Genomic DNA, 25,180 nt, shown 5'->3' with positions numbered 1-25,180 from the left:
TTAAAAAGATGGAGCTGTCAAGTCCATCCCTTGACCTCTGAGAGTAGAGAAGGACTGGAAATTCAATTTCATCAACAATGGCCAATGTGTTAATCAATTATGCTTATGTAATGATATCTTTAACTCTCTTAACAATGGGGTCTAGGGAGCTCCCAGGTTATTATCAAGGTGCCAAGAGAGTGTCACACTGGAGACAGTTTGGAGGCTCTAAGCTGTTCCTTTTTACCTTGCCCTACACACATCTTCATCTGACTATCCCTGAGTTGAAAGTCTCGGGAACCTCCAAAAACTGTAGGAAATCACAGAAGTACAGGTAGCCTGGGGCCCTGGACATATAACTGGCATCTCAAATGAGGGCAGTCTTGTGGACCTGAGCCCATACACCAATAGAGTTTAATGCTAACTCTGGGCCTACCCAGAGCTAATGTCAGAACAGGTCTGAATTGTAAGAAGCAGAGATCAAACATGTTAAAAAAACAAACAAACAAAAAAAGCTGTTTCCAAGTTGATGGCATTTTAAAGTCTTAAATTGTATTTTTTTCATATTTTGATTTTTGATCAGTATGTATGCCCCTTTTCTGTATGTCCAGATTAATCAAGACAACACACAATTCATGGTACAGAAGCTTAAGAGGAATTCTTCTGGAGGTTACCTGAGACTCTTAAATGTGTTCAGTTGATTGAAGGCAATCTAAACAATAATGCCAATTAAACCAACCAGAAAGTGAAGGTAGGTATAAGGCTGTCTTACTGCACAACTCCAGGGGGAAAATCAAAGACACTAGTTTATATGAATAGTTCTCCCTGGAACTGTGTTTGAAAGAGTCTATACAATTGGATATGGCAGCCCTACATATATGTGAAAAATTATAGACAAAACCAATCAAGGCCCCATAGATTGAGACATTAAACTGATTATTTGGGGTTTTGTTTTGCTTTTGTTTTGGTTGTGCTGGGGATCAAAATCGGGGCCTTGCACAAACTGGGTAAGTGCTCTACCACTGAGCTACATCCCCAGTCTTAGACTTATTAGCCAGTATTAAATAGTGAAAGTTCATGGCTCAAAATCTAGGTTAAACTTGAGGAATAAAAGATGGTGTCTGTACAGCATTAACACACACCTTTGTGCCAGAGGTATTAAATGTCTAAGGATAATGTTAAATCATGCAAATTTCAGGAATCTCTCTTTAGTTGGGTGCCAGCTCTCCAACTGAACACCTCCACAGACCCCATGGACATGCTGAAGCATGGCTTGCTGAGAACGAGAGTGCTTCTCAGTAATTCTATCAGTTGTTCCACCTCTTTATTCCCCTTTTAGGTATCTAAGGTCTTACTCACTATCATTAGAAATATCAGGTATTTTCTTTCTTTTTTTCTTTTTGTGGTAATGAGGTTTGTACTCCAGACTTCGACCTGGCTAGACAGGTGCTCTACTGCTTGAGCCATATCTCCATCCACACAAATGCATTTTTTTAATAGTCCTAACGTTTTAGGAACCAAAATCAAGACTTTGTTATGATGTTTTCCATGTAAAACAAAAACTAAAAAACAGGCTGGGGGTGTAGCTCAGTAGTATAGTGCTTGCCTAGCATGTGTGTGAGGCCCTGGGTTCCATCCCCAGTGCCACAAAAATAAAACTACCCCCTCCCCCCGCCAAAAAAAAAAAAAAAACCAAAAAACCCAACCAAGAAAATCCTGAAAATGGAAGATGTTTTCTCTCCGAAATCTCTTGAAAAAATCAATACTGTAAAACAATTGCTTTCTTCCTCTTCACTTAGTACAAAACAAATTACTGTATTTGTCAACTGTTGATTTTTGGAACAACTCATGCTCAACACACTTATACTTCGAATGATGCACTATTTTATAGTTTCTTGAGTACACTAAAGGCCCAGAAAAATAAAGTGTACACTGTACAGACAAAATGGGACTGCTGGAATTTTCCAGTGAAAAATAAGTTTGTTTTCAAATAAATGGGAAACTATAATCTTAGTTTTTATGCATTTGTTTTTATGGATTAAAATGAATAAAACACAGCTGCCACTCTTTTATTCCTAGAACTAAAGAGTTATTTTACTATTCCATATTTCTTAAGATGGTATATTTGGATTATGAACAGGATGGTGGATGACAGGTATTTAAATCTAGAAATTTTATTTTCTATATAATTATAAATCCCAATACAGGGAGGTCAGAATCATAGCAAGACATATTACATCAAGGATCACAATATTTTGCTAGTGTTAATATAACTATGTAGTATAAAGGAAGTTGATTCTCATACTGAGGAGTCTTTTTTTGGGGTGGGGGGCAGTACTGGGATTTTAACTCAGGGCCTTATATTTGCTAAGAAGGTGTTCTCCACCACTTGAATCACTCCACCAGCCCAATAGTGAAGGTTTTTGAGGCTCTAAAAGGAGCACTTCATTCTGTTTTCTACTTAAAATCACTAGAACTTAATGAAAGCATGCATGCTCAGGAGCATTAACAGTGTATACACATAGCGAATTAAAATAAGACTTTAAACTTATTTAAAGGACACCAGTACCTCACGCCTGTAATCCTAACTACTCAGGAGGCAGATAAGAGGATCTCAGTTCAAAATCAGCCCAGGCAAATAGTTCACAAGATCCTATCTCGAAAATACTAAACACAAAACAATGACTGGAAGAATGGCTCAAGTGTTAGACTGTCTGCCAAGGAAGAGTGAGGCCCTGAGTTCAAAACCCAGTACTGTCCAAATTTAAAAAAAAAAAGACTTTATAGAATCCTCCTTTTAAAGAAATATTTATTAAAGGAAGGAAAAGAATTTTGGATATTTTTTTGTCTTCTGATGAGACTAGTGTTTGAACTCAAGACTTCACGCTTGCAAAGCAGGTACTCTACTACTTGAGCAACACCTCCAGTCCATTTTGCTCTGGTTATTTTGGAAATGAGATTTCTCGAACTATTTGCTCAGGCTGGACTTGAACCTCGATCCTTCCAAGTAGCTACAAATACAGGCATGAGCCACCAGAGCTTGGAGAAAATTTTTCTACATTCAAAGAGTAAAATCCAGAAACTACTAAAAATATTCACCTCTGCTAATGATACAAATATAATCAATAGGAGAATAAATGCACTATTATAGGGATTTGGTATCCACTGAAACATCAGTATTTACAGATGTGCAACTCACAAAATCAGAAATGCCCTCAGAGAGAGCTAATACAGTTTGGTATTTCAGAATAATACTACCCAGTAATACCAGATTAGCTCTTGGAGAGCTACTTTATATAAAGCTGGACAGCTTCTAATTAATTAATTAATTATGTTGAGGGATTGAATCCTGGGCTTTGCACACGCTATATCTCTGTCCTTTTATTTTGGCAGCACAGGGTTTTGAACTCGGTCTCATGCTCTACCACTTGAGCCACATGCAAGTCCTTTTTTCTATTGGGTATTTTTGAGATAGGGTCTTGCGAACTATTTGTCAGGGCTTGCCTTGAACCTTATCCTCCTTGTCTCTGTCTCCTGAGTAGCTAGGATTATAGGCATGCCCCACAGGCACCAGGCCTGCCCTTGGTTTTTTGAGACAGGTTTTCACAACATAGTCCATGCTGGCCTTGAACTCATGATCCTCCTGCCCCAGAAAAAAAAAGAAGAAAAAAGGCTTCTCAGCACCCAGTCACCACTAAAGATTAAAAAAAGAGTAAAGCATAGTTTTGAAGGATTTTCAATGTATTTGGTTTATACCAATGAAATCTAGAACTCCTATATTATCCTAGCTTCCAAGTAAAACAAACATTTAATCATGTAGTAGAAATGTGAGTAACTATGTGGAAAAAAAAAACCTTTTATAAACTTAAACCTGGTAATTAAACAAAAAAATAGGAAACCACACTTCCATTAACAGCAGCATGGGGAAAAAAATTAAATACATGTTTTTTTTTTAATCAATGGATGACAACATAGTACGCAGTGATATGAGCAGCAACACAGATCAACCTCAGACCTAACTCAGTAAAAAAAGTCAGACACAAACAACACTGGTTGGAACAGGTTTTTTTGGAGGGGGTAGGGAGGGGGTAACTGACCAAGAGAACATACATACTCAAGAGCTAGAATTGTTCTCTTTCTGGAGCTAGACAGTTGTTTTGCATATGAATATAAAAAGTGAGCTGCATCCTTGAGTTTCATATATTTTATTGTTCATAAATTTAAGAAAATTTAAGTATTTTTTCAAAATGAACATCAGTTGGAGGCATGACTCAAGTGGTAGAGGACTTTGTCCAAGCAAATGCAAGGCCTTGAGTTCAACCCCCTAGTACCACAAAACAAAGCCTTACTCTATTAAAAAAAAAAAGTCGACACAAGGCTGGCATGTTAGTACATGCTGGTAATCCCAGCACTGGGGAGACTGAGGCAGGAAGACCTCAAGTTTGAGGCCAGCCAGGGCTACAATGTAAAACCCTGTCTCAACAACAAAAATCAACACGAAGACAAAGTGTTTATATGTATGGACTTTTGAAATTAGAACAGCATTCATTCACTATGTGACCTACAGCAGGTCACTTATCCCTAAATCTCAATTTCCCTATCTATAAAAAGGGGCTAATAAATCTTCTAACAAAATAAAATTCATGGGAAGTCCTTATTTAGGAATAAGTTTCTATACTAGGCCCAAAAGACCAAACCAAACCAGAATGGAGTAACTCCAGCCAGATGTCACAAAGCCAAAATGAATGTTGAACCAGTTTTCCTAAACAAAAAACCCCCCAGGAGATTCCCCCAGGAGATGAAATACTAATAACCCCTTGATACAATTAGTTTATGAAAATAATTTTTAAAAGCCAATTAGATCTTTAAATTTGCTGAAATTTTATTTTATTACAGTTGGTTGTGAAAAAATAAATGAGCTATTGACGCACATCTAGCACAGTGCTTAGTATATGATAAACATTCAATAAATGGCAGCTGTTATTAATATCTCCCTAGAATGGCAATGACAGATTGCATGGTAACTAAAATCTTATATAGGTATAACTCTCATGGATAGTTTTTAAAATAGTTAACACAGCAGGGATTACGTTATGGAATTTATAATCTTTACCTACAATCTGTTTATAAGGAGTGAAGAAAACCACTCTACTGTAGAAATTTATGCTCTCAGAACCTAAGTTATATTAGCATCCAAGAGAAGTCTGGGTTCCTACATCAAACTGTGGCTTTTACCACTTCTTAGCCAGGTGCAGGTGGCTCATGCCTGTAATCCTAGCTACTCGGAAGCCTCAAGTGAGGAAGATGGAGATTCAAAGCCAACCCAGAAAAAAAATTCATGAGACTCCCACCTCCAAAATAACTAGAGCAAACTGAACTGGAAGTGTAACTCACGTGATAGAGCACCTGCTTTGCAAGTGTGAAGTCCTGAGTTCAAATCCCAGTCCCAACAAAAATAAAAGATACCATATTTTGCTTTTGGTGGTGCTGGGGATTGAACACAGAACTTCATACATGATAAGCAGCTACATCATCAGACCTGAAAGTAGCATATTTACTTAAATATGTTAAAATGTTAAGATTAAAACATTAAAAAATGATCAGAGCCACTGTTTGCTTTTTTCTAAAATATACAGTTAAAATTTAAGGAATGCAACTAGAGAACTGGAGAAGTCCTAGCTCTGTACAAGCATAAGAAAAAATAATATACAAAGGATCTTTCAAAAGTATTAAGTGATATAGGGGTTTGTGATTAGTTATAAGGCATAAGGTTTTTTAAATTTTACTATTTGGCACTACTGGGGGTTGAACTCAAGGGCCTTGTACTTGCCAAGCAGGTGTTCTACCACTTGAGCCATGTCCCCAGCCCTTTTTACGTTGGTTATTTTTGAAATAGGGTCTCACTCTATGCCCAGGCAAGCCTGGACTGCGATCCTCCTATTTGTGATATCCCAATCCATGACAAAAAAAAAAACAAGAAATGAGAAAGCTGGAAGAGGGAAGCTGAAAACATCCACTGCAACATCACTACCACCACTGTACCACTGCATAGTGTCAAAAGAGACAGTAAGTTGGCAATGGAGGCTGATCCTAGCTACTCAGGAGGCAAAGATCAGGAAGATATGTTCAAAGCCAGCCCCAGGCAAATTTGTTCTTAATGCCCTATCTCAAAGGAAAAAAACAAATACCACCAAAAAAAGATAGACAAGCAACTGCTAATTTCTCCTTCACCTTTTTCTCTCTGATGGGCTACCACAGGCCCAGCTGAGGCAGAGGTATGTGCAAAACACTTTATATTAAACCAAACCAAGACCACCACAGTACAAGTGACATTTGATATGAAGACAATGTCACCCAGACTAACTTAAATTGTGTTCAGTATATTCTTTTTCAAAATTATGTTAATAAGATCTCCATAAAAATGATTAAAATGAAGGCTATACTCATAAAAAACAGTGCAAAGGTTGACCCACAAGGGTATTCTTTGCAGCACTATTCAAATAGTGAAAAATTGGAATGTCACTTAAATGTCTTCAAAGAAGACCAGTTAAATAAGTGATAGTAGAAAATACTAGTTAGCAATTTTAATATTTTGTAATTCAGAATTTATTACTATGGAAAATATTAATGGCATATTGTTACGTGAAGAAGGCAGGCCACAAAACAGTATTTGAAATATCATACCACAATGGAATTTTATGCAGCCATGAAGAAGAATGAAATGTTATCATTCGCTGGTAAATGGATGGAATTGGAGAACATCATTCTCAGTGAGGTTAGCCTGGCCCAAAAGACCAAAAATCCTATGTTCTCCCTCATATGCGGACATTAGATCAAGGGCAAACACAACAAGGGGATTGGACTTTGAGCATGATAAAAGCTAGAGCACACAAGGGAGATATGAGGATAGGTAAGACACCTAAAAAATTAGCTAGCATTTGTTGCCCTCAATGCAGAGAAACTAAAGCAGATACCTTAAAAGCAACTGAGGCCAATAGGAGAAGGGGACCAGGAACTAGAGACAAGGTTAGATCAAAAAGAATTAACCTACAAGGTAACACACATGCGCAGGAAATTAATGTGAGTCAACTCCCTGTATAGCTACCCTTATCTCAACTAGCAAAAACCCTTGTTCCTTCCCATTATTGCTTATACTCTCTCTTCAACAAAATTAGAGATAAAGGCAAAATAGTTTCTGCTGGGTATTGAGGGGGTGGGGGGGAGAGGGAGGGGGCGGAGTGGGTGGTAAGGGAGGGGGTTGGGGCAGGGGGGAGAAATGACCCAAGCATTGTATGCACATATGAATAATAAAACAATAAAAATTAAAAGAAAAAAAAAGAAATATCATAACAATTATAGGATAATAAATTTTTGGAAAAAGTTAGCTACAGTCATAGAAAAATACCAGGAGGGATATTCATTAAGATGTAAAAGAACAGATCTGTCAATGATACAGGATTTTTAGTGTTATTTTTCTTTTTTATTTCTCTTGTAATTTCTTACTTTTCTGTAACAGTTAGTATGTACTATTCTGATCATAAATGTTATTTTCAAAAACGGCTAGAATATGATTTTCAAACTGTCAGAAGCAAGCCGCTCAAACCTGAAGTCTTAGCTACTTGGGAGTCTGAAATCAGGAGGATCTCAGTTCCAGGCCAACCACAGGCAAAAAACTTCATGAGACCCCATCTTAAGGAGAAAAGCTGGGTGTGGTGACATGTACCTGTCATCTCAGTGACAACAGGAAGCTTAAAACAGGAGGACTGTGGTCCATGCTGGCCTGGGCAAAAAGTGAGACCTTATCTCCAAAATAACCACAGCAAACAGGGCTGGAGGTGTGGCCCACATGGAAAGCCCCAAGTTTAAACCCCAAAAGGTCAGGGAGCAAAAAAAAAAAAAAAAAAAAAAAAGTCAGTAGTATCAGTTTAGATAAAATTCTCTAAAAATATTTTAGGGAGAACCTGAGTTTTCAGTTTGATGGCATCTTAACCAAGTATAATAGCATCATCTTCCTCTTGTAGTGCCCATCCCTAGTAGACCAGGGCCCTTCTTACATAGCAAAATCTACACTCAAAGGATTTGAATCACATTAATAATATGAAAGAGGTCACTCATGGGGTATAAGCATTTTACTAGGCATCAAAGATTTAAACCAAGAAAGAAAATTAGTAATTTTCTAGCTACCTGGAATTATAAGAGGATCAAGATATCTTCCTGATATTTTTAAGTTTCCATTATACAAGTTGACATCCATTCTGCTTCACCAGGATACCAAAGCCTGAGAAAACTATTCCACTGTTCTAAATGCTAACATGAAAGATCTACAAGGATAGAGATTCTCATCACTTCAGCATATACAAAAAGCATGGTCAAAATCAGGGAAATATGCCACAAAAATGTTTAAGTTTAAGAAATAAAAGTATGCGGCAGTAAAAGTGGCTCTGTGGTGTTGCCTAGCTGACAAAAACACCTGGGTATATCTCCAGCACCACCAAAACATCAGAAAACAGACAAGAAAAAAAAAAAACCAACAATTTTTCAGAACAAAGTTTCTCTATTATTAGTGGCTACAAAGAATTTTAAAATGTTATTTTTCTTTAACCTTTAACACTCCAAAGTTTTGTTCTTTCTGTTCCAAAGTCCTACTTACTCCAACAAGAATCATGAACAATACCTCTTGAATATTTCATCACTATCACCACAGGACTCCCTCAACAGCAGGTGCCAAACAACAGGCCTTCTGGTAGCCATCTGTCACCAAAATCTGAATGTCAGGGCTTCAGTAAAGCCTTATCACCCTAACTTAAGCCAACCCCCTAATCTCCTTAACCCAAGCCTAAATTTGCATTGCAACATTCTGCTACCCATGGAGACTTTCACTTGACAATCTACTCAGATCCACAGGAAACTGTCACTTACTGCACTGCTATGGTTGCTTTAGGCACTGCTAGAACTATGGTTAGCATTAGTTCCAATTCTTTTATAATTCTACTTTACTTTAGAGGTACAGTCTGGTAAAACCAGTTTATACAAGAACTAAAACTGCTAGCTCTGAACACAAAACAATGAGTGCTATCAGAAAAGTAGTCAAAAGACAAGTAATAATTCCAACTTTTTAAGATCTCACTTTGGAAAATAATTGCTCCCTATTGATTTGAGAGTTTTTTAAAAAAGTTGTAACTGGGGCTGGGCCTGGTAACTCATGCCTGTAATGGAGGAAGTGAAGACTGGGAGAATTGTGGTTTCAGGCCAGGCCAGGCCAGGCCAGCCCAGGCAAAAAACATTAGTGAGACATGTGCTTGTCATCCCAACTAGACAGGAGGCCATAATTAGGAGGATTGTGGATTGAGGCCCCTACTTGAAAAATAACTAAAAAGCAAAAACAGGCTAGAGCTGTGGCTCAAGTAGTAGAGCATTTGCCTACTTTTAAAAGAAACAGTTTATCTGACTTATATTTGATATTACTTAGCAAAAATTTATGTTAATCTGACAAATTGTTTATATATTGAAACAAATAAAACACTAGAACCCACAATCCATAACAAGCAAATCTGGTACAGAAAGGTGTATACAACTTACTTCATATCAGAGTCTAACTTCAGTAAGTTTTTAAGGAAGAAAAGTCCTTTGTCAAATTAAAAAAAAAAAAACATAAAAGAGTTGGAATGGATAAATATCTCAATACTATATTAAATGTCAGGGTAATATTTGAGATCATTTTAAATGTTCTAAATATTAAGTATATCAATAAAGTAGAAAAGTCACAGCATGTTATCTACAGAATTCACTCACACAAGTTATCCCCCAAAAATGGTAAAAAAAGCTGGATGCGCTGTTGGCTCGTACCTGTAATCCTAGCTATGCAGGAGGCAGAAATCAGGAGGATCACAGTTTGAAGCTAGCCTGGGCATAGAGTTCAATAGTTCGAGACCTTATCTCGAAAAAAAACCCTTCATAAAAAAAGGTTGGTGGAGTGTTTCAAGGTGTAGGCCTTGAGTTCAAAACCCAGTACTGCCCCCCTCCAAAAAAAAGAAACAAACAAAAAATCAAGTGATAAAATTAATAAATGTGCAATTTTTTTTATTGTGAACATAAAGGTAAAGATAGGAAAGTTTATTAAGGGAAAGAAGGAAAACCCCCTCCAGAAGGGAGGGGTCCTGAATGGGTTGTCCGCGCATTTTAATTTAAATGAATACTTTTTCCATTTAAAAATACATCTGAAGATTTCAAAGACAGAAAAAAAAAATCTAGAAGAGATAAACAAACACATTCTACAAGCCTGGCTATTAGGCTGTATTAGAAGATGGCTTTCCGTGGGTGCTGAGGGCTGGTGCGGGCAATCCTAGCTACTTAGGAGGCTGAGATAGGGAGGATCCTGGTTCAAGGCCAGCCTGGGCAAATAGTTCACAAGACCCCCATCTCCAAAATAACAAGACTGAGACTGGTGGAGTGGTTCAAGTGGTAGAGTGCCTGCTTAGCCCACGGGGGTGGGGGGGGTGGGGGGGTGAGGGGGGTGGTCATTCAGTCTTGGTGAAACAACAAAGCAAGCCATCATCATAATCAACCAAGCAGACTGCTGGAAGACATTGCTTTCAATTTTTTTTTCTTTTTTTTTTTTTTGTGGTATTGGGGTTTGAAACTCAGGGTTGCATGATTGGCTAAGCAGATGCTCTACCACTTGAGCTACTCCGCCAGTCCAATAGGCATTACTTTTAAAGAAAGGTTTTACTTTGAATCTAAAAGTTCACCTGAATCTAAAAGTTACAAATTATCAAGTATGGGAATTTTTCTTATGAATAACCTCCAGTGCACAGAAAGAACTGATGATCAACATGACCCACAGCAGTTCTGAACAAATGGAACAAGTTCACACAAATTAAAACCATCTAAAGTCAGGGTGACACTCCAATGAGCCATGCACGCACTTTTAACCTTCACATGTGGAAGTAAATGAAGAATGAAGTAGCCAATTAATTCATCCTGGGATTATAACCTCTGGGGGCTGGAAATGTAGCTCAAGTGGTAGAGAGCCTGCTTTACAAGTGTGAAGCCCTTAGTTCAAGTCCCAGTCCCATCAAAAGTAAATAAATAAATACCTTTGAAGGGATGTAGCTCAGTGACAGCGCTTGCCTTGCATGTTCTAAACCCTGGGTTCTATCCTTAGCATTGGGGAAAAAAAAAAAAAAGAACCTCTTATAACAGCTGACATACTGGTTAAAAAGACAGCAATATCTATAGCAGTTATTCTAAGTCTTATGCCCATAACACACACACTTTCTAAAACATGAGATGTACTTGGGTTGCACTGCAGGACATGAATTTGCAGAAGTGAGGAACATCCTTTAAGAACTAATATAACCTATACTAGAAACTTTAGTACATTGCTTTTACAACGCTCCTGTCTACCTGGTAAAAATCAACATTGTTCTTAAAAGCTAAGATTAAAAAGGGAAAATAGTAGGGTAAGCAAAAATGAAAAAAACATAGTTGAAGAAATTATTTTTCCATCATTTCCAATGTTATACAACAACTGAACATCCTGTTCCAGCTAGACAAACTATAAATTATGTCCTCAGCAGAAGTTCCATTGTTTTGACTGATTTGACCTGTCAATTTTATCAACCAACTCAGTGTGAAAGACTCATTTACTCACTTGCTACCATCTGAGTGGACAATCTAGCTAGTTCCTCACAGGGATTCCAACCAGGGCTTTTTAGATGACCCACTCACCCAAGTGTAACTCTCTTAAGACTCCAGAAATCAGGAGCATCTATGCAACCAACTTCCATTAAAGGAACACAGAAAACTAGCTAACAATTCTCTGAGAAATAATTAAAATTATAAATACCTGGCTCTTGCAAAAGCTATAGAATACATAAAAGATCTATCTTAAAATCACCTTTTTATTCACTATGCCTTTTCTTTTTTTATTCACTGTGCAATTTGACTTTGACTAGTTATACCACATTTTCAAGTTTAAATGGCCAGACCAGATTTTTTGTTTTGGTTTGGTTTTTTTGCAGTGCTGGGGATCAAACCTGGGGCTTTGTGTTTGCTAGGCCAGCTCTATACCAGTGAGTTATATCCAAGCCCTGAACTAAGTTAAGTGTTTCACTTTCTACTATGCTACAAGAGAGGTAGGTGTAATTTTAAAAAGCTGCAATAAAAATCAAGCCACTTTGAGCAGCTGAGGAGGGAAAAAAACAACACAACTGGGATTTTCAAGTTCCGCTTCACGTGACAGAACCCTTTGCACTCTTCCAATTCTATCAGTAATTCATGTTCACTAAGTATATTAAAACGAATTGCCACTGTCTCTGTAAAGCACCATTTGGATTATGAGAACAAAAACAAGGCACACATTCTTACTAAGAGCCTACAACCTAAAAATTCTATTAAAAAGATGTATGTATGTACATTGCCTAACATAGGGATGATGAATTGGAGATGATGAAACAGCTTTTCGGTGTAGATAGTGGTGATGATTATACAACATTGTGACTATGCACTAGGGGTATGGCTCAAGAGGTTGAGCGCCTGCCTAGCAAGCACAAGGACCAGAGTTCAAACCCCAGTATTGCCAAAACAAAAACAAAAAGCCCCAAACACAAAAACCAAACATTGTGAATCTATTCATTATCACTGAATTGCACATTTATAAATGGTTAAAATGAAACTATTTTGTATTTATTTAAAAGAAATATAGTTATATTGACTAGTTAACTACAAGTCACCACCTCTGGAGTGGATTATCTCTAAGGATTCCTGCCAGGTTTAAGTCAAGCCAGTTTGATGTCATGTTGTCATCCGGGTCTCCTGACTCCCTGAACAGTATAAACAAAACCAGTCACCTTTTCCGCAGTGCTGAAACCAGAAGCCAGATGAAAGGCCATAGTACCCAGCATGCTATTTCTGTCCCAAGTGCCTCTCTCCTCTGACAATCTGTTGTTCCATTTTCTCTAATCTCTAAGTAGCACTGCATGTTGCTTCCTTTCTGGAAATATAAATTATATTATTTCCACCAATTAAGTATGTAGAAAACATAACAATCTTGATTTTCAGATGACAGCAAAAATTAAGAGATTTTATCTAATCTACCAATATACATACTTTCTTCTTTTGTCAAAGCTCCATTCAGTATCGTTCTGAAGGGCTTCCACCTCCTTCTTCACCCTGAGGACTCCTGCAATCCCACAGTGTAATGAACACATGTAGCAGGAAGGAATACTAGTTTTGACTCCAGGAATGTTTTGTAGTGTGACCACAGTAAGATCATTTTACCTCCTACAATTTCCAATTACTTCACCCACATCCAAAAGAAAACAACTGGTCACTTTACAGTACAGAATTTTAAAGTACTGAAAATCTTCCAGTACACACTGAAATAAAACCACTTCCTCCTTGGTGTCTTTCTATATAACTTTTACCTAAGAGATGAGGGAGATAATATCTTAAAGTCTTTAAAACATACACACAATCATCTTTTCACTCCCCTGGTCACTTTTTCTGTTCTCATTCTCTAAAAGGAACTGAACTTTTGCCAATTAACCCTTCTAAATGTTACATTTTCTGTGAAAGGCAAGACACCAAATGCTACATTACCTCGTGGTAGCAATCGGTATTTTCAATCGTTCAAGAAAGCATTTCAATGTTCACTCGCACATTATGACATCATTGCCTTCCAAGGTTGATTCGCTCTTTCAACAATATGGTTTCTGCTTTGTTCCTTTGTTTTCAATAGATTGCAAATGTCCCATTTCAGATGTTGGACTAAGGAGCTAGTGAAGAAGGTGAAAAAATGTCTGCTTGCACACTGTGCTCAGTAAATACACTTCCTCTTATTGCAACTGATCCGGAGAGGTCAGGCTCACCCAAAGACAAGTTCTGAACAAGATCAAATCGCACACGTAAGGCCCAAAGGGAAGGTAGGGCAGAGGCAATAGACAGATTCTAAGGCTTCCAAGAAGTAAACAAAGGAGGCTGGTTTTCCTGCGCGGCGCCTGCAGGTGCGTCACTCTACCTGAGGCAGTCATGTGGAAGCTCACTGCACTCAGCACCTTGAAAACAGAGTCCAAGTGCTTTATTCCCATTACAGGCGACACCCAGCAAGTCGGTGGACACCCTGCTGGATGGGGAGAAGGGGGCTATCTCCATCCCTTCCTCCCTCTCCACCAAAAGAACGAAAGCCCTATCAACTTACACGTAGGAACCAGATCGTCGGCTGCTCCCAATGCAATTCTAGGTGGGGGTGTGGGGCGCACAGGGAGCGACGCGAGCAGAGCCACACGGCACAGGGTAGCGGGTGCCCAGCGAGGGCGAGGGACCTCGTCCTTACCTGGCAGCCCTTCTTGTGATGAAAGCCGACCACCACGATGTGCAGGACCGGCCCTCTGGGGGCGCCATCGCCGCCGCGCCCGGCCTTGTCCATGGGCGGCCGCCGCGGGCCCGCACCACGACGACTTCAACCGCGAAGGCCAGCGGGCTGACGACCCTGCGGTCCTCGGAGGACCGAGAGCGGCGGCCGTCAGGTGTCAAAGAGAGCACTGCATGAGGGCCGCGTAGGTGGCCCGGGGGAGACCGAGCGCCGCGCCGCCCCTCGGGGGCCGCGGCTCCTCTAGCTTCATCCGCTTCCGCAGCTTCCGGGCTGTCACCTGACCCGACAGCCGCCGCGGGCGGGGAAGGGCGGGGCCGGAAGGAACCTCACGGGGCGTGGTCATCGGAGGCCGGGGCGGGACTAAAGGAAGAGAGGGTGATGGAGTGGGGCGGGGCCTACGAAGTGGGCGGGAAAACTCTCCCGGGGCGGGGCCAGGGGAGGGGTCGATGAGATGGGGATGGGCGGAGCCGGTGGGGCGACCTGTCACACATGCTCCTTTTCACCAGATTGCCAAATCACTTCTCCTTTATTATCCATTCTTCGTCCTTGAAATCTCCGCCCCTCCCCTCCTCTTCCCTCAGCGTTACTTTCTTTAAAATTTGTTATTCTCTAATTACGTCCACTCTGGAGTCTCTCTGCCCTGACTTAAATGATTAATAGCATGGAAGCATATTGGTGAAATTCTATGTCTTGTGTAGTCAACCTTGAAATTGCTTGCTTAGTCGAGATTTCTAGTTTCGTTGTAAGTTTGGTATGGTTTCTTTTGTTGTTGTTTTCTGTCTCAACCCCTCCCCCCAAGTAAATTTTTGGATAGAACTTTGGAAGCGATTTAAGGCCTAAGGCATAATAGCCTTGAGAATGAAGAACTTTACATGGAGACCTGTAAAATGATTATTCTAGTCCTGAGATTTTAAAAAGTACATAATTTTCATTGCATCTCCTTATGTATTTACTATTCTGGTCAGGCACAAAATATGTGGATTTGTTGTTCCTAGGTTTTTAAAATTCATTTGCTTCTTGTACTACAATTTTTTTGTAAGGGGAGGCAGTACTAGACTTTGAACTCAAGGGCTCTAATTGGCTAGGTAAGCTCTACTACTTGAGCCACACCCCCAGCCCCTACTTTAATTTTTTTTAAAGTTCTTAATCTATCAATTTTAAGTTAGAAATACTAACAGATTTAACAAGACTTATCAAGGGCAGTTTTGGAACTAGAAGATAGGTGACTGCTTCAAGTAGAATTTAAGATTACTATAATAATTGGCCTTGAAGTTTACTGGTTTCACATGTCTTAGTGCAGGCAACCTTAGCATTTGATATTTTCCACTTATGGTCTTGAAATGTAAGGGCTTCCATTTAAATCTAAGTATACCTGAGAAAAACAGTAGACTTCCCAGATCAAGTTTAGTTTCTATGAGCCAATAGAATTGACTAAATGCTACGAAAAATACCGTAGACAATTTTCAACATGTTGCTATCCATAAACTTTCCTAAATTACAAATTTCCTGGCAGTGGCTCAAACATGTGTAAAGCTGTACTATTCCCTGTATGTAGAATAGGTTAACTTTTTGATTTGTTAACTATTTAATTTACTATTTTCTTGATATAACCTATTCTTAATATTCTCCACAATTAGAATAGCTAAAATGAAAAGTCTAAATGGACAACTTTCAAAAACATAATGTGAGGATAGGGCATCTTAGAACTCTTCGGTGAACATCAATTTTTCCATTCATTGTGCAGAAGACCCAGTTACAGCTTTACAAATATGTCACTTTGCATCCTAGAGTTTTCACAGAAGGTATATCATCTATTCATAACTATTATACCTAAGTATTTTTTAAAATGTATCATTTGAATAACGCTATGGCTAGAATGAAAAGCACAGAGAGAAAATAGAGATGGCCCACTGTCAGCACAAGTTTATTCATTAGAAACATGCAGAGGGGGTCTCCAGCAAGAGAACTAGAGCCCATTGCTGCTAATAGACAATTTTGTTAGCAGGGGCAGGACCTGGTAAAGGATGGGGAAAATTTTTCATTGTGGCTTGTCCACTGTTGCTAGGGGTAGTCAAGGAACTGGGTCTTGTATTCTGTTATAGGTATTGGCAAACAGGACATTTCAGTCATGGATGAATAGCAAGAACAGGACACTGCTGGGGGCAATCAAGGAACTAAGTCTTGTGTTCTGGCAGAGGTGCTAGGAAACAAGAGTTTCCCTTGCGACCTATCTCTATTGGAGCCAAACAACTCTAAGATCAAGCAGAGTTTAAGATGGCTTAAGTGATGTTGAGACCTAGCAGCTATAAACAACAAAGTTATGTTATAGGGAAATAGGGAGAGAAACTGTGAGAAATTTCCAGGATTTCCTCCATCTCTAAATACAGAGTGGGTCATTTAACAGTTTAGAATAACAACTCCTTTACCTTAGTTTCTAAATGAGTTGTATTAATGCAGAATAAATTCACTAAGAGGATATTATTGTCAAGGACAATTATCTATTGGGAGAAACAAGAAATTTCTCTTTTGTTTTGGAAGTATTGGAGGATTATCAAAACTGGAAATACCAGTTTGATATACCAAATACTTTTTCTTTCTTTCTTTTTTCTTTTTGAATTCAGGGCCTCATGCTTACTAAGCAGGTGCTCTACCACTTGAGCCACTCCACAAACCCTTTTCTGTGTTGGGTATTTTCCAAATAGGGTCCAAGAATAAAGATAGAATAGAAATGAAAAAACTAGAAAAAGAAAATGGCTTCATAACTCTGGCAGTACTTTGTATTTAGAACCCTATGAATATTTTTTTTCATTGCTGGAGTTTGAACTCAGGGCTTCATGCTTGTGAGGCATGTACTCCACTACTTGAGCCACCCCAGCAGTGCTAGAACCTTATGAAGATTAAGGAGGAGGTCAATGGCTATGAATCAAATGGGAATCAATTCAAAGAACATTCATTAGACCCTGTAATACACTTGGAAATGTGGTGGGGACAGTGCACCAAATGAAAGAAACTGCTGTCTTAACGTGGTTTGTGTCTAATTATATAAATTTGAAACCAGCTAGTAATGCTAGCTGTCTGTAGCCCCCACTTTAAACCAGAAATTATAAGAAAATGCACTGAAATATTTTGAGAGCTATTAAATAATATTGCTGTCATACAATAAAAATGAAAACTCCACCAATCGTACAAGAACCAGAGGTCATCGTATTTGAACAGGGTTTTGAAATGAGCAAGATTTCACCAGGACTTGGAGAAAGAGCATCATAACAGGCAATAAAGGAAAATCACTGAAGGCTGGGATTGTTGAAGAAATAACATTTGAGAAGGGAAGGGTTTATGCTAAACATAAATGATGTACGTAAGATTTAAGTGAAAGTGCATCAAGAGAGGATTGGAGGTAGATACACGCCAGTAGCATGTGGTGTTCTTGCTAATTTTCTACCTATTCAGCTGTTACCTATCCACAGCTACACAGCCCCTCATGAAGCTCCCCAACCTGTGTATGAGGCCAGAAGACAATTTATTTAACTGCTGTAAGCACAAGGAACTTAATCATGATACTTGCCTTGCAGGATGGTTGCAAAGATAGAAGTGTGTATCCTGGTACCTCAGTAGGTGCTCAGTATTATGGAATTAAAAAAGAAAAAAGACCAGGACTGGACTGACTTGAAATTTAGATAGAAATTAAATCAAGTTCTCTAGGATCCATAAAGGTAAAGGGAGTTGTTTTGGCTTTGTATGTTAAATTTCATAAAGTATGTTACCTGTCCATCTCCCCCATTAATTTTTAAGATCCTACCATTGCTTTTTGCTCCGTACATTACTTTACACTTAGAAAACTTCTAATCAAATAGTGTACAACAAATGCACATTTGTTCAATGAAGGAAAGATGGGTGCTAACCAATCATTTGTTGTTGGAATGAATGAGGTTCTTTGTGACCTCTCCTGTTTGAACTGTTTAAGTTTCTCGGACACAAATATAAAATGAACTAAGGCACAGAATTTGTTTGCTTTCGATCCTTTTAAACACAAGTGCAAAAGCATGAGTTTCCAAGTGTGATGACATCAACACATAGAGTGACATCTGGTGGCTGCCTGTTAAACAATAATTGGAATAGTGAATAAATATAAATCGGATTCCCAGATATAACAAGATTAAATAAAGTGGTAAAAAATGGAAAAAAAAAACAACCTTTTAAATCCTCAGTATAGAAAAGTTTTTAAAAATGTTGCTGTGGGTTTTCAATTCTCTATGCTTACAGCGTTCCTTAATGAGTAGTTTTTGAAAAAACTGCGGAAGCGGGAAATATGAATTGATTTTACTGTCTGAAGAAAGATCCTGACTCAAAACGGGATGCGACTTTCTAGGGGACATAAGACGACTCAAAGGCTGCCGTGTTTCGTGTCTTCCGGGCGGGAGGACGTCTCCATCCACCAGGCGGGACAGCTTTACCACTGCTCTCGAAAACTCGCAGGCTACCAGGGCCGCCCGCCTATCCGTCCGCCGGGACGGAAGAAAGCCGAGCGCACGACACGCCGAAGTGCTGCGCAGGCGCGCCGGCCCCATCGCGAGCTCGGCCTGTGATTGGCTGAGCTTGCGCGGCTGCGGGAAGAGCGGAAGCGCGCTCTTTTAAAGTCTCCGTTCCAGCGTCCATGGACCCAGGCCACTTCCGGCGTAGCCATGGCGGCTAACGCTACCACCAACCCTTCGCAGCTACTGCCACTAGGTAATCGGCGCCCCTTGGGAGGCGGGGGCGGGAGCCTACTCAGGGTAAGGAACCGAGGGCCTGCGGCCGGAGTAGCCATAGACGGACGAGGGGAGCTAGTGTGGCCGAGTCCCGGTCCCTCGGCGGCTCCGTTCTCTACTCCCAGTCTCTGGGCGCCAAAGGTGGCTTGGGGAGGCAGACCCCTTTGCGGCCAAAGGGCCTTATCGGGCGCCTTATTTGTTGTGAGCTTGGCTGTGCGGTGTTGTGGACAGCCGTCTGCTTCCTCCACCTGGCCTCTTCGGTCCCAGATTAGATGGACCATGGGTAGCGTGTCCGTTGAGCTTACCGCCACGGCCTGCAGGGAGCCTTTAATGAGGAATCTGGAAACGAGCGGTGTTCGTTCATTCATTCGGCAAGCAGTCCCCACGCTGTGCCTAGGCACCGTTTAACAGTGAATTTAAGCCACAGCCATTGCTTTCAGAGAGCACACCAGTAAACAGCATGCCGAATAGTGCTAAGCTGGCCACAGACGCGCTCAAACTGCCATCAGATCTCAGAGGGTAAATTTAGTTGAGTGGTGGAGGTAGTGACAGGGAAGATCATTGTACCTCTCCTAATGTTTTGTAGCTGTGAAGAGTGATTGAGTTAGTGGATGTAGCTGTGACTCAAGTTTTCATTTCCTTCATTCAGCAGGCCCTAAAAATGCCCAGTATATGCTAGGCACTGTTCATTGGGTTAACAGTGTTGAGCAAAAACAATCATGGCCTGTGACCTCCTGGAGTGTGAGTCGGTGGTAGAGTGTGTGTGTTCTTATATTAATCAAATAATCTAACATCAGTGCAAAACTACAATCATATAAATTGCTACAAACAAGAGGTAACTGGATGTCAAGGAAAATGTTTCTGTTAAGGTAATCATTGAGTAGATTTGTACAAAAAGGCCTAAAGTTGTTGAATGAGTGCTTTCGCAGGTTTATCTTTGGTCATATGTATATAATGAGTGCCAGTGGGCATTCAAATATTTGTTGAAATAATTGAATGGATAAAATGATCTTTTTCCCCTCTACAGAGTTGGTGGATAAATGTATAGGATCAAGAATTCACATCGTGATGAAGAGTGATAAGGAAATTGTTGGTACACTTCTAGGATTTGATGACTTTGTCAGTATCCTTTAAAAAAGTGATGGTAGACGTTTTTTAAAATGTATTAACATAACTATAAACAGTGTGGGGAGCCCACAGGTATATTGAATAAGTGAGTGTTTAAGTTTGGCACAGCCTAAAACCGCAGAAGGGAGCTAGTATAGTTATGCCCAGTAAAATTGCACGATTGATTGGCACAGCCTCAGCTGCAGAAGTGGACAAGATACAGTACAGCTGTTTTTTCCTTTAATGTTTACATTTGGAGAGAAGCTGTCACAGGTTCCAGCTGTTCCAGAGGATCATGTTGTCATGCCCCCCCCCCCACCAAAAATGCCTTGCCTCCTCCTGTTGCTACTATATATAAGAAACGCACTGGAGGTGGGGTGGGGTGGGGTGCTGGTGTGTCTCCATCAAGCACAGAAGCCTACCTGGCCCCAGCTTTATGCACATTTGGTCTTTTGTCTGTCTTTTCTGACATCTCCCATTGTCCCGCACTTAGGTTTCTAGGACAAGGTCGTGCTGGATGTGAAAAAACAGTGTATTTCTCATTATTAAAAATCGTTTTATTTTGAGGAAAGTTTTCAAGAGCCATGGAAAGTGAATGAACATAAACTTCCTACTAACAACAAACCTTTTGTACTTCAGCCACTACATTAAGCATAATAAAAAAAAATCGAACAAAAGCAGAAGCCAGAGTAATTTCAACCTGGTATATTTATTTTCTTAACACCAAATTTCAGATATGGTACTGGAAGATGTCACTGAGTTGTGAGTAGTATTAAAAATTAAATAATTGGGGGGAGTTGCACTCTTTTTAAAGGCAGTTTTAGTACAATTGAATCAGTAAAATGATTGACAAGAAAGTATTACCTGTTGGAATTATCTTAAAGACCAAATTTCAGCCAGGTGCCAGTGGCACCTGTAATCCTAGCTACTCAGGAGGCAAAGATCAGGAGGATAGAGGTACAAAGCCAGCAGGACAAATAGTTAGTGAGACCCTATCTTGAAAGAAACCATGACAAAAAGCAGGGGGTTGGGGGGGGAGCTGGTGGAATGGCTCAAGGTGTAGGCCCTGAGTTCAAACTCCAGTACTGCAAAAAAAAAAAAAAAACCAAAGTTTATTTACTGATTTTGTAAAGTTGGATCAGAGTGCTATCACTTTAATGTAATTATTACTAAATTGCTAGGAAATTAGTTTAGACAAAGCTTTAAGGTAAAAGATATTAAAAACAGCCAACAATTTTAGGGCTCAGGTCAACTCAAGGAACCGGTAATAACATTTAATTGTATAACATGAAATATAATGTTGGCTCGGTTGTATTAATTATAAAGATCATGACCAGTATATCTGTTTTCACGATCTCACTATTGAATTGATTATAGATTGTTTTAATGAATTGGATTCAGTAGTAATGTATTAAGAAAAAGAATAAGGCTCCTAAATGATTCATATTTGATCTCCTTGGCAAGTTTCAGGTTCTTTTTACAAAGTAGCTTTAGTAGGCTGAGTGGCACAAGTGGTAGAGCACCTGCCAAGCAGAGGGTCCTGAGTTCAAACTCCAGTACCTCCAAAAAAAAAAAAAAAAAAGAATATATATTACCTACTGGACAACCTTTGTCTCTGAAAATTATCAGTATGATTTCTTGACCTCACATTCATTTATTTACAAGAATAACCATTTTGGTGCCGGGGATTGAGCCCAGAGCCTCCTGTGTGCAAAGTGTGTGCTCCACCAACAAGCTGTATCACTATCCCCAAGAATAACTTTTATGTTTTTTTGACAGTGTTGGGAACTGAACTCAGGTCCTTGCTCATGGAAGACATGCACTCTTAACACTAAGCTATATCCCTAGCCCCAAGAACAGCTGTTTTAGGAGGAAAAGGATTTCCAGAATGTTGGGTTTGGTTGCTTTTTTATCCTGACTCTACTATTATCTGTTAATTTAGTGAAATCACACCAGAAGGAAGAAGGATTACCAAATTAGATCAGATTTTGCTTAATGGAAATAATATAACAATGGTAAGACATTTTTATACTGATCTTTGCTTCACTAAATGCCCATGGCCCAGTAGTGCTTAGGATGGGAAAGGATTCTCTGGTGGTTGTCTCCCTAAAGCAGCTCCCTAAGGCATTGAGTCAAAAGATTAGTTTGCTTGGGCTTTAAAAATTTTTTATTTTGTTTGAAATCATTGTTGAGATGCATAAGTATAAACTGATGTTGGGTCTGAAAACATATTGACGACCTGGTAAAAGTAGAAATGAGGGAGCTAAGGAGAGAGGCAAAGGCAGCTTTGCTTGGTGAAGAACACTTAGGGGTTTTTAGAAGATGTGTTATTATTAATAAATTCTTTTTCCTCCAATGCAGCTGGTTCCTGGAGGAGAAGGACCTGAAGTATGAGTGGATTTCCTTGACCTACACTAGATTCTGTTCTGTCTTCTAATAGCAAGGAAATGGAACTTTTTTTTAACCTTTTAATTCTATAAAGCTAAGTTTCCCGTTAAAGGGAAATGCTTTGAAAGATGTATTGTATGTCCATTTTTCTAAGTTAATCATGACTACTCTGGAAAAAGAAGAGTTTGTTTTTTGAAGACTAAAAAATAAACATGTTTTGGTTATCTGTCATTTTATTTATTATAATGAAATAGGCAAAGAAAGACTGTAGTTATTTTGGTACTTGCTTTTGTGTCATTTTATGCCTGTTTGCTTCCTCATTTCCATGACTAGTCTCACAACAGTTGTTCCAAACAAAATGATGAACTTTGACTTTGAACAGGTGCATTTAAAAAACCTGAAATGATTACTTAGAAAATTCAAACTCTGATGTTTTGTAATGAGGACTTCTCTATTGAACTCCATTTCCATTAACTCCTACTAAAACTACAAAACAAAATACAGGTAGTATGAACACACTTTGCTGGTATGTTATGTTAGACTTTCTGAGTACACTTTTTTTTTTTTTTTTTGTCAGTTCTGGAGTTTGAACTCAGGGCCTCACATTTGCTATGTAGGTGCTCTATCACTTGGTCAGCTCCACCAGCCTTTTTGTGTTGGGTATTTTTGAGAGTAAAGTCTCTTGAACTAACTGCCTGGGGCTGGCTTCGAACTACAATCCTGATCTCAGCCTCCCAAGTAGCTAGGATTACAGGCATGAGCCATCGGCATCTGACTGTAGCTCAAACTGGCCTTGAACTCATGATCTTCCTGCCTCAACCTTTGGAGTGCCGGAATTACAGGCTAGTGCCACCATGCTTGGGTTATATATGTTTTACATTTGACTTGTCATATATTTTGCAAATAATTTCCCCCATCTGTAGTTTGCCCTTTAGTGGTATTTTTTTTTTGTTCACAAATAATGTATTTTTTATAGTTCTGTTGACCTAGTTCTTTATGATTTTTGTCTTCGGTCTGCATGGATTAGAAATACCTTTACCCTAAATATAATTTTACTTTTAGTACTTTGTTTTCTTTAAATCTTATATTAATCAGTATTTTTAGTGTTTCTACATGAAAAAGGATCCAATTTCATTTTCCAAAAAAATAATATTTTTTGACATTTTTTGGTTTACATGGTATAAATACTACTTCTGTGACTGATGTGGGCATTAGTGACTTTGGGCAGTTTGTCTTCAAACTTTGGTTTAGAAACTGGCATTAGAGTCACTTGGAGAGCTATTTAAGTAGTAGGTGGTTCTACCTACTAGAACTAGAGATTCAGTGACCTTGGGCCTTTGTATTTTACCAAGTTCCTCAGGTAGTTCTGTTCCTTACCAAAGCTTGACAGCCTCTGTTTTAGACTTTGGGTCATAGAACCTTACCACCATTGAATATCTTGTAGTTGTAACAATGGTTGTATGAATTTCCTGTTTGTCATCCCAGTTTAACCCACTAATTTTGTATTAATTAATTCTTGCCAGAATTAATTAGTAATTATTCATAGTAAGTCATGTATCAGAAAACAAGGTAGTACTCAAAGACTAATGGGAATAAGACAAGGAAACTAATAGAAGTCATGACTAATAACTTTAGCACTTTGACTATGTAAGAAAAACCATTCTATAATTAAAGAGTGTAATAGAGTGAAAGTATACATACATGACCAGTTTCATTCCTTTCGATATCCTTGACTGCATCATCTCTGTGGAAGCGGGTACCATGTGTGTGTTTACTCACCACCTTCTTTAAGTATGACTGGCTTTTTTTTTTAATTGTTTTTATATTTATTCATATGTGTATACATTGTTTGGGCCACGTCTCCTCCCTGTCCCCCCACACACACCCCCATCCTCCTCAACCCCAACCCCCCCACTCTTTGTTCTACCCTCTTGTTTTCCGCTTTTGTTGAAGAGCATACATAAGAGATAATAAGGAAGACATAGCATTTTTGCTAGTTAAAGATTTCTGGTAGTTAGAGATAGCTAACAGAGATTCCTAGCGTTGCTTCCATGCACATGTGTATTACAACCCACATTGGTTCATCTCTACCAGACCTCTTTACTGCTTCCATAGTGGCCTCTGCCAGTTTAAGATTACTATATTTACTCACCTACAGTGGCCACAGCCACATTCAAGTTTTATGTTTCCTTTCCTTTCCCTATTCCTTCTGTACACGTTCTCCCCTTAGTGTATGACCCATGTCCAATAATAATACTGCGTTTGTTTTAGGTCTATAATCCACATATGAAGGTGAACATAACAATTTTTGGCCTGAGCCTGACTAACTTCGCTTAAGATGATGTTCTCCAGTTCCATCCATTTACTTGTGAATGACAAAATTTCATTGTTCTTTGTAGCTGAGTAAAATTCCATTGTGTATAAATACCACATTTTCTTAATCCATTCATCATTAGTGGGCATCTTAGCTGTTTCCATAACTTGGCTATTGTGAATAGTGCTGCAATAAACACGGGTATGCAGGTACCTATGGAGTAACCTGAGTCACATTCCTTTGGGTATATCCACAAGAGTGGGATTGCTG

The 25,180-nt window shown here is 39.2% G+C and overlaps 2 protein-coding genes across 8 annotated transcripts in view; one reads left to right on the top strand and one right to left on the bottom strand.

Moving 5' to 3' along the window:
* The window catches only part of Avl9 (AVL9 cell migration associated), a 44,295-nt gene extending 29,648 nt beyond the window's left edge, over positions 1-14,647 (bottom strand). The window contains exons 1-4 of one of the 6 annotated variants that reach the window (XM_074065273.1): positions 14,315-14,647; positions 13,582-13,757; positions 12,831-12,973; positions 11,076-11,133 (exon numbers count right to left, since the gene is read on the bottom strand). In XM_074065273.1, the coding sequence (XP_073921374.1) occupies positions 11,076-11,133; positions 12,831-12,961 (189 nt within the window). In that variant the 5' untranslated portion in view covers positions 12,962-12,973; positions 13,582-13,757; positions 14,315-14,647. Of the gene's footprint in view, positions 1-11,075; positions 11,139-12,830; positions 13,527-13,581; positions 13,758-14,314 lie in introns of those variants that run through there. The other 5 variants (XM_074065269.1, XM_074065270.1, XM_074065271.1 and 2 more) reach the window with 5 other exon arrangements.
* Positions 14,648-18,924: 4,277 nt separating this feature from the next.
* Positions 18,925-22,820, top strand: Lsm5 (LSM5 homolog, U6 small nuclear RNA and mRNA degradation associated). 2 transcript variants are annotated; one of them, XM_020180003.2, is made up of 5 exons: positions 18,925-19,081; positions 20,129-20,224; positions 20,943-20,970; positions 22,151-22,223; positions 22,570-22,820. In XM_020180003.2, the coding sequence occupies exons 1-5, from the start codon at positions 19,036-19,038 to the stop codon at positions 22,600-22,602; spliced, it is 276 nt and encodes a 91-aa protein (XP_020035592.1). In that variant the 5' UTR covers positions 18,925-19,035; the 3' UTR covers positions 22,603-22,820. The 2 variants fall into 2 exon arrangements, with proteins under 2 accessions (XP_020035592.1, XP_020035593.1); XM_020180004.2 differs by having other exon boundaries at positions 18,984-19,125.
* Positions 22,821-25,180: the final 2,360 nt, after the last annotated feature.

Source organism: Castor canadensis, chromosome 2 (genome assembly GCF_047511655.1).
Source record: "Castor canadensis chromosome 2, mCasCan1.hap1v2, whole genome shotgun sequence".
Classification (NCBI taxonomy): domain Eukaryota; kingdom Metazoa; phylum Chordata; class Mammalia; order Rodentia; family Castoridae; genus Castor; species Castor canadensis.
This window is presented reverse-complemented; position numbering and strand designations above follow the sequence as displayed.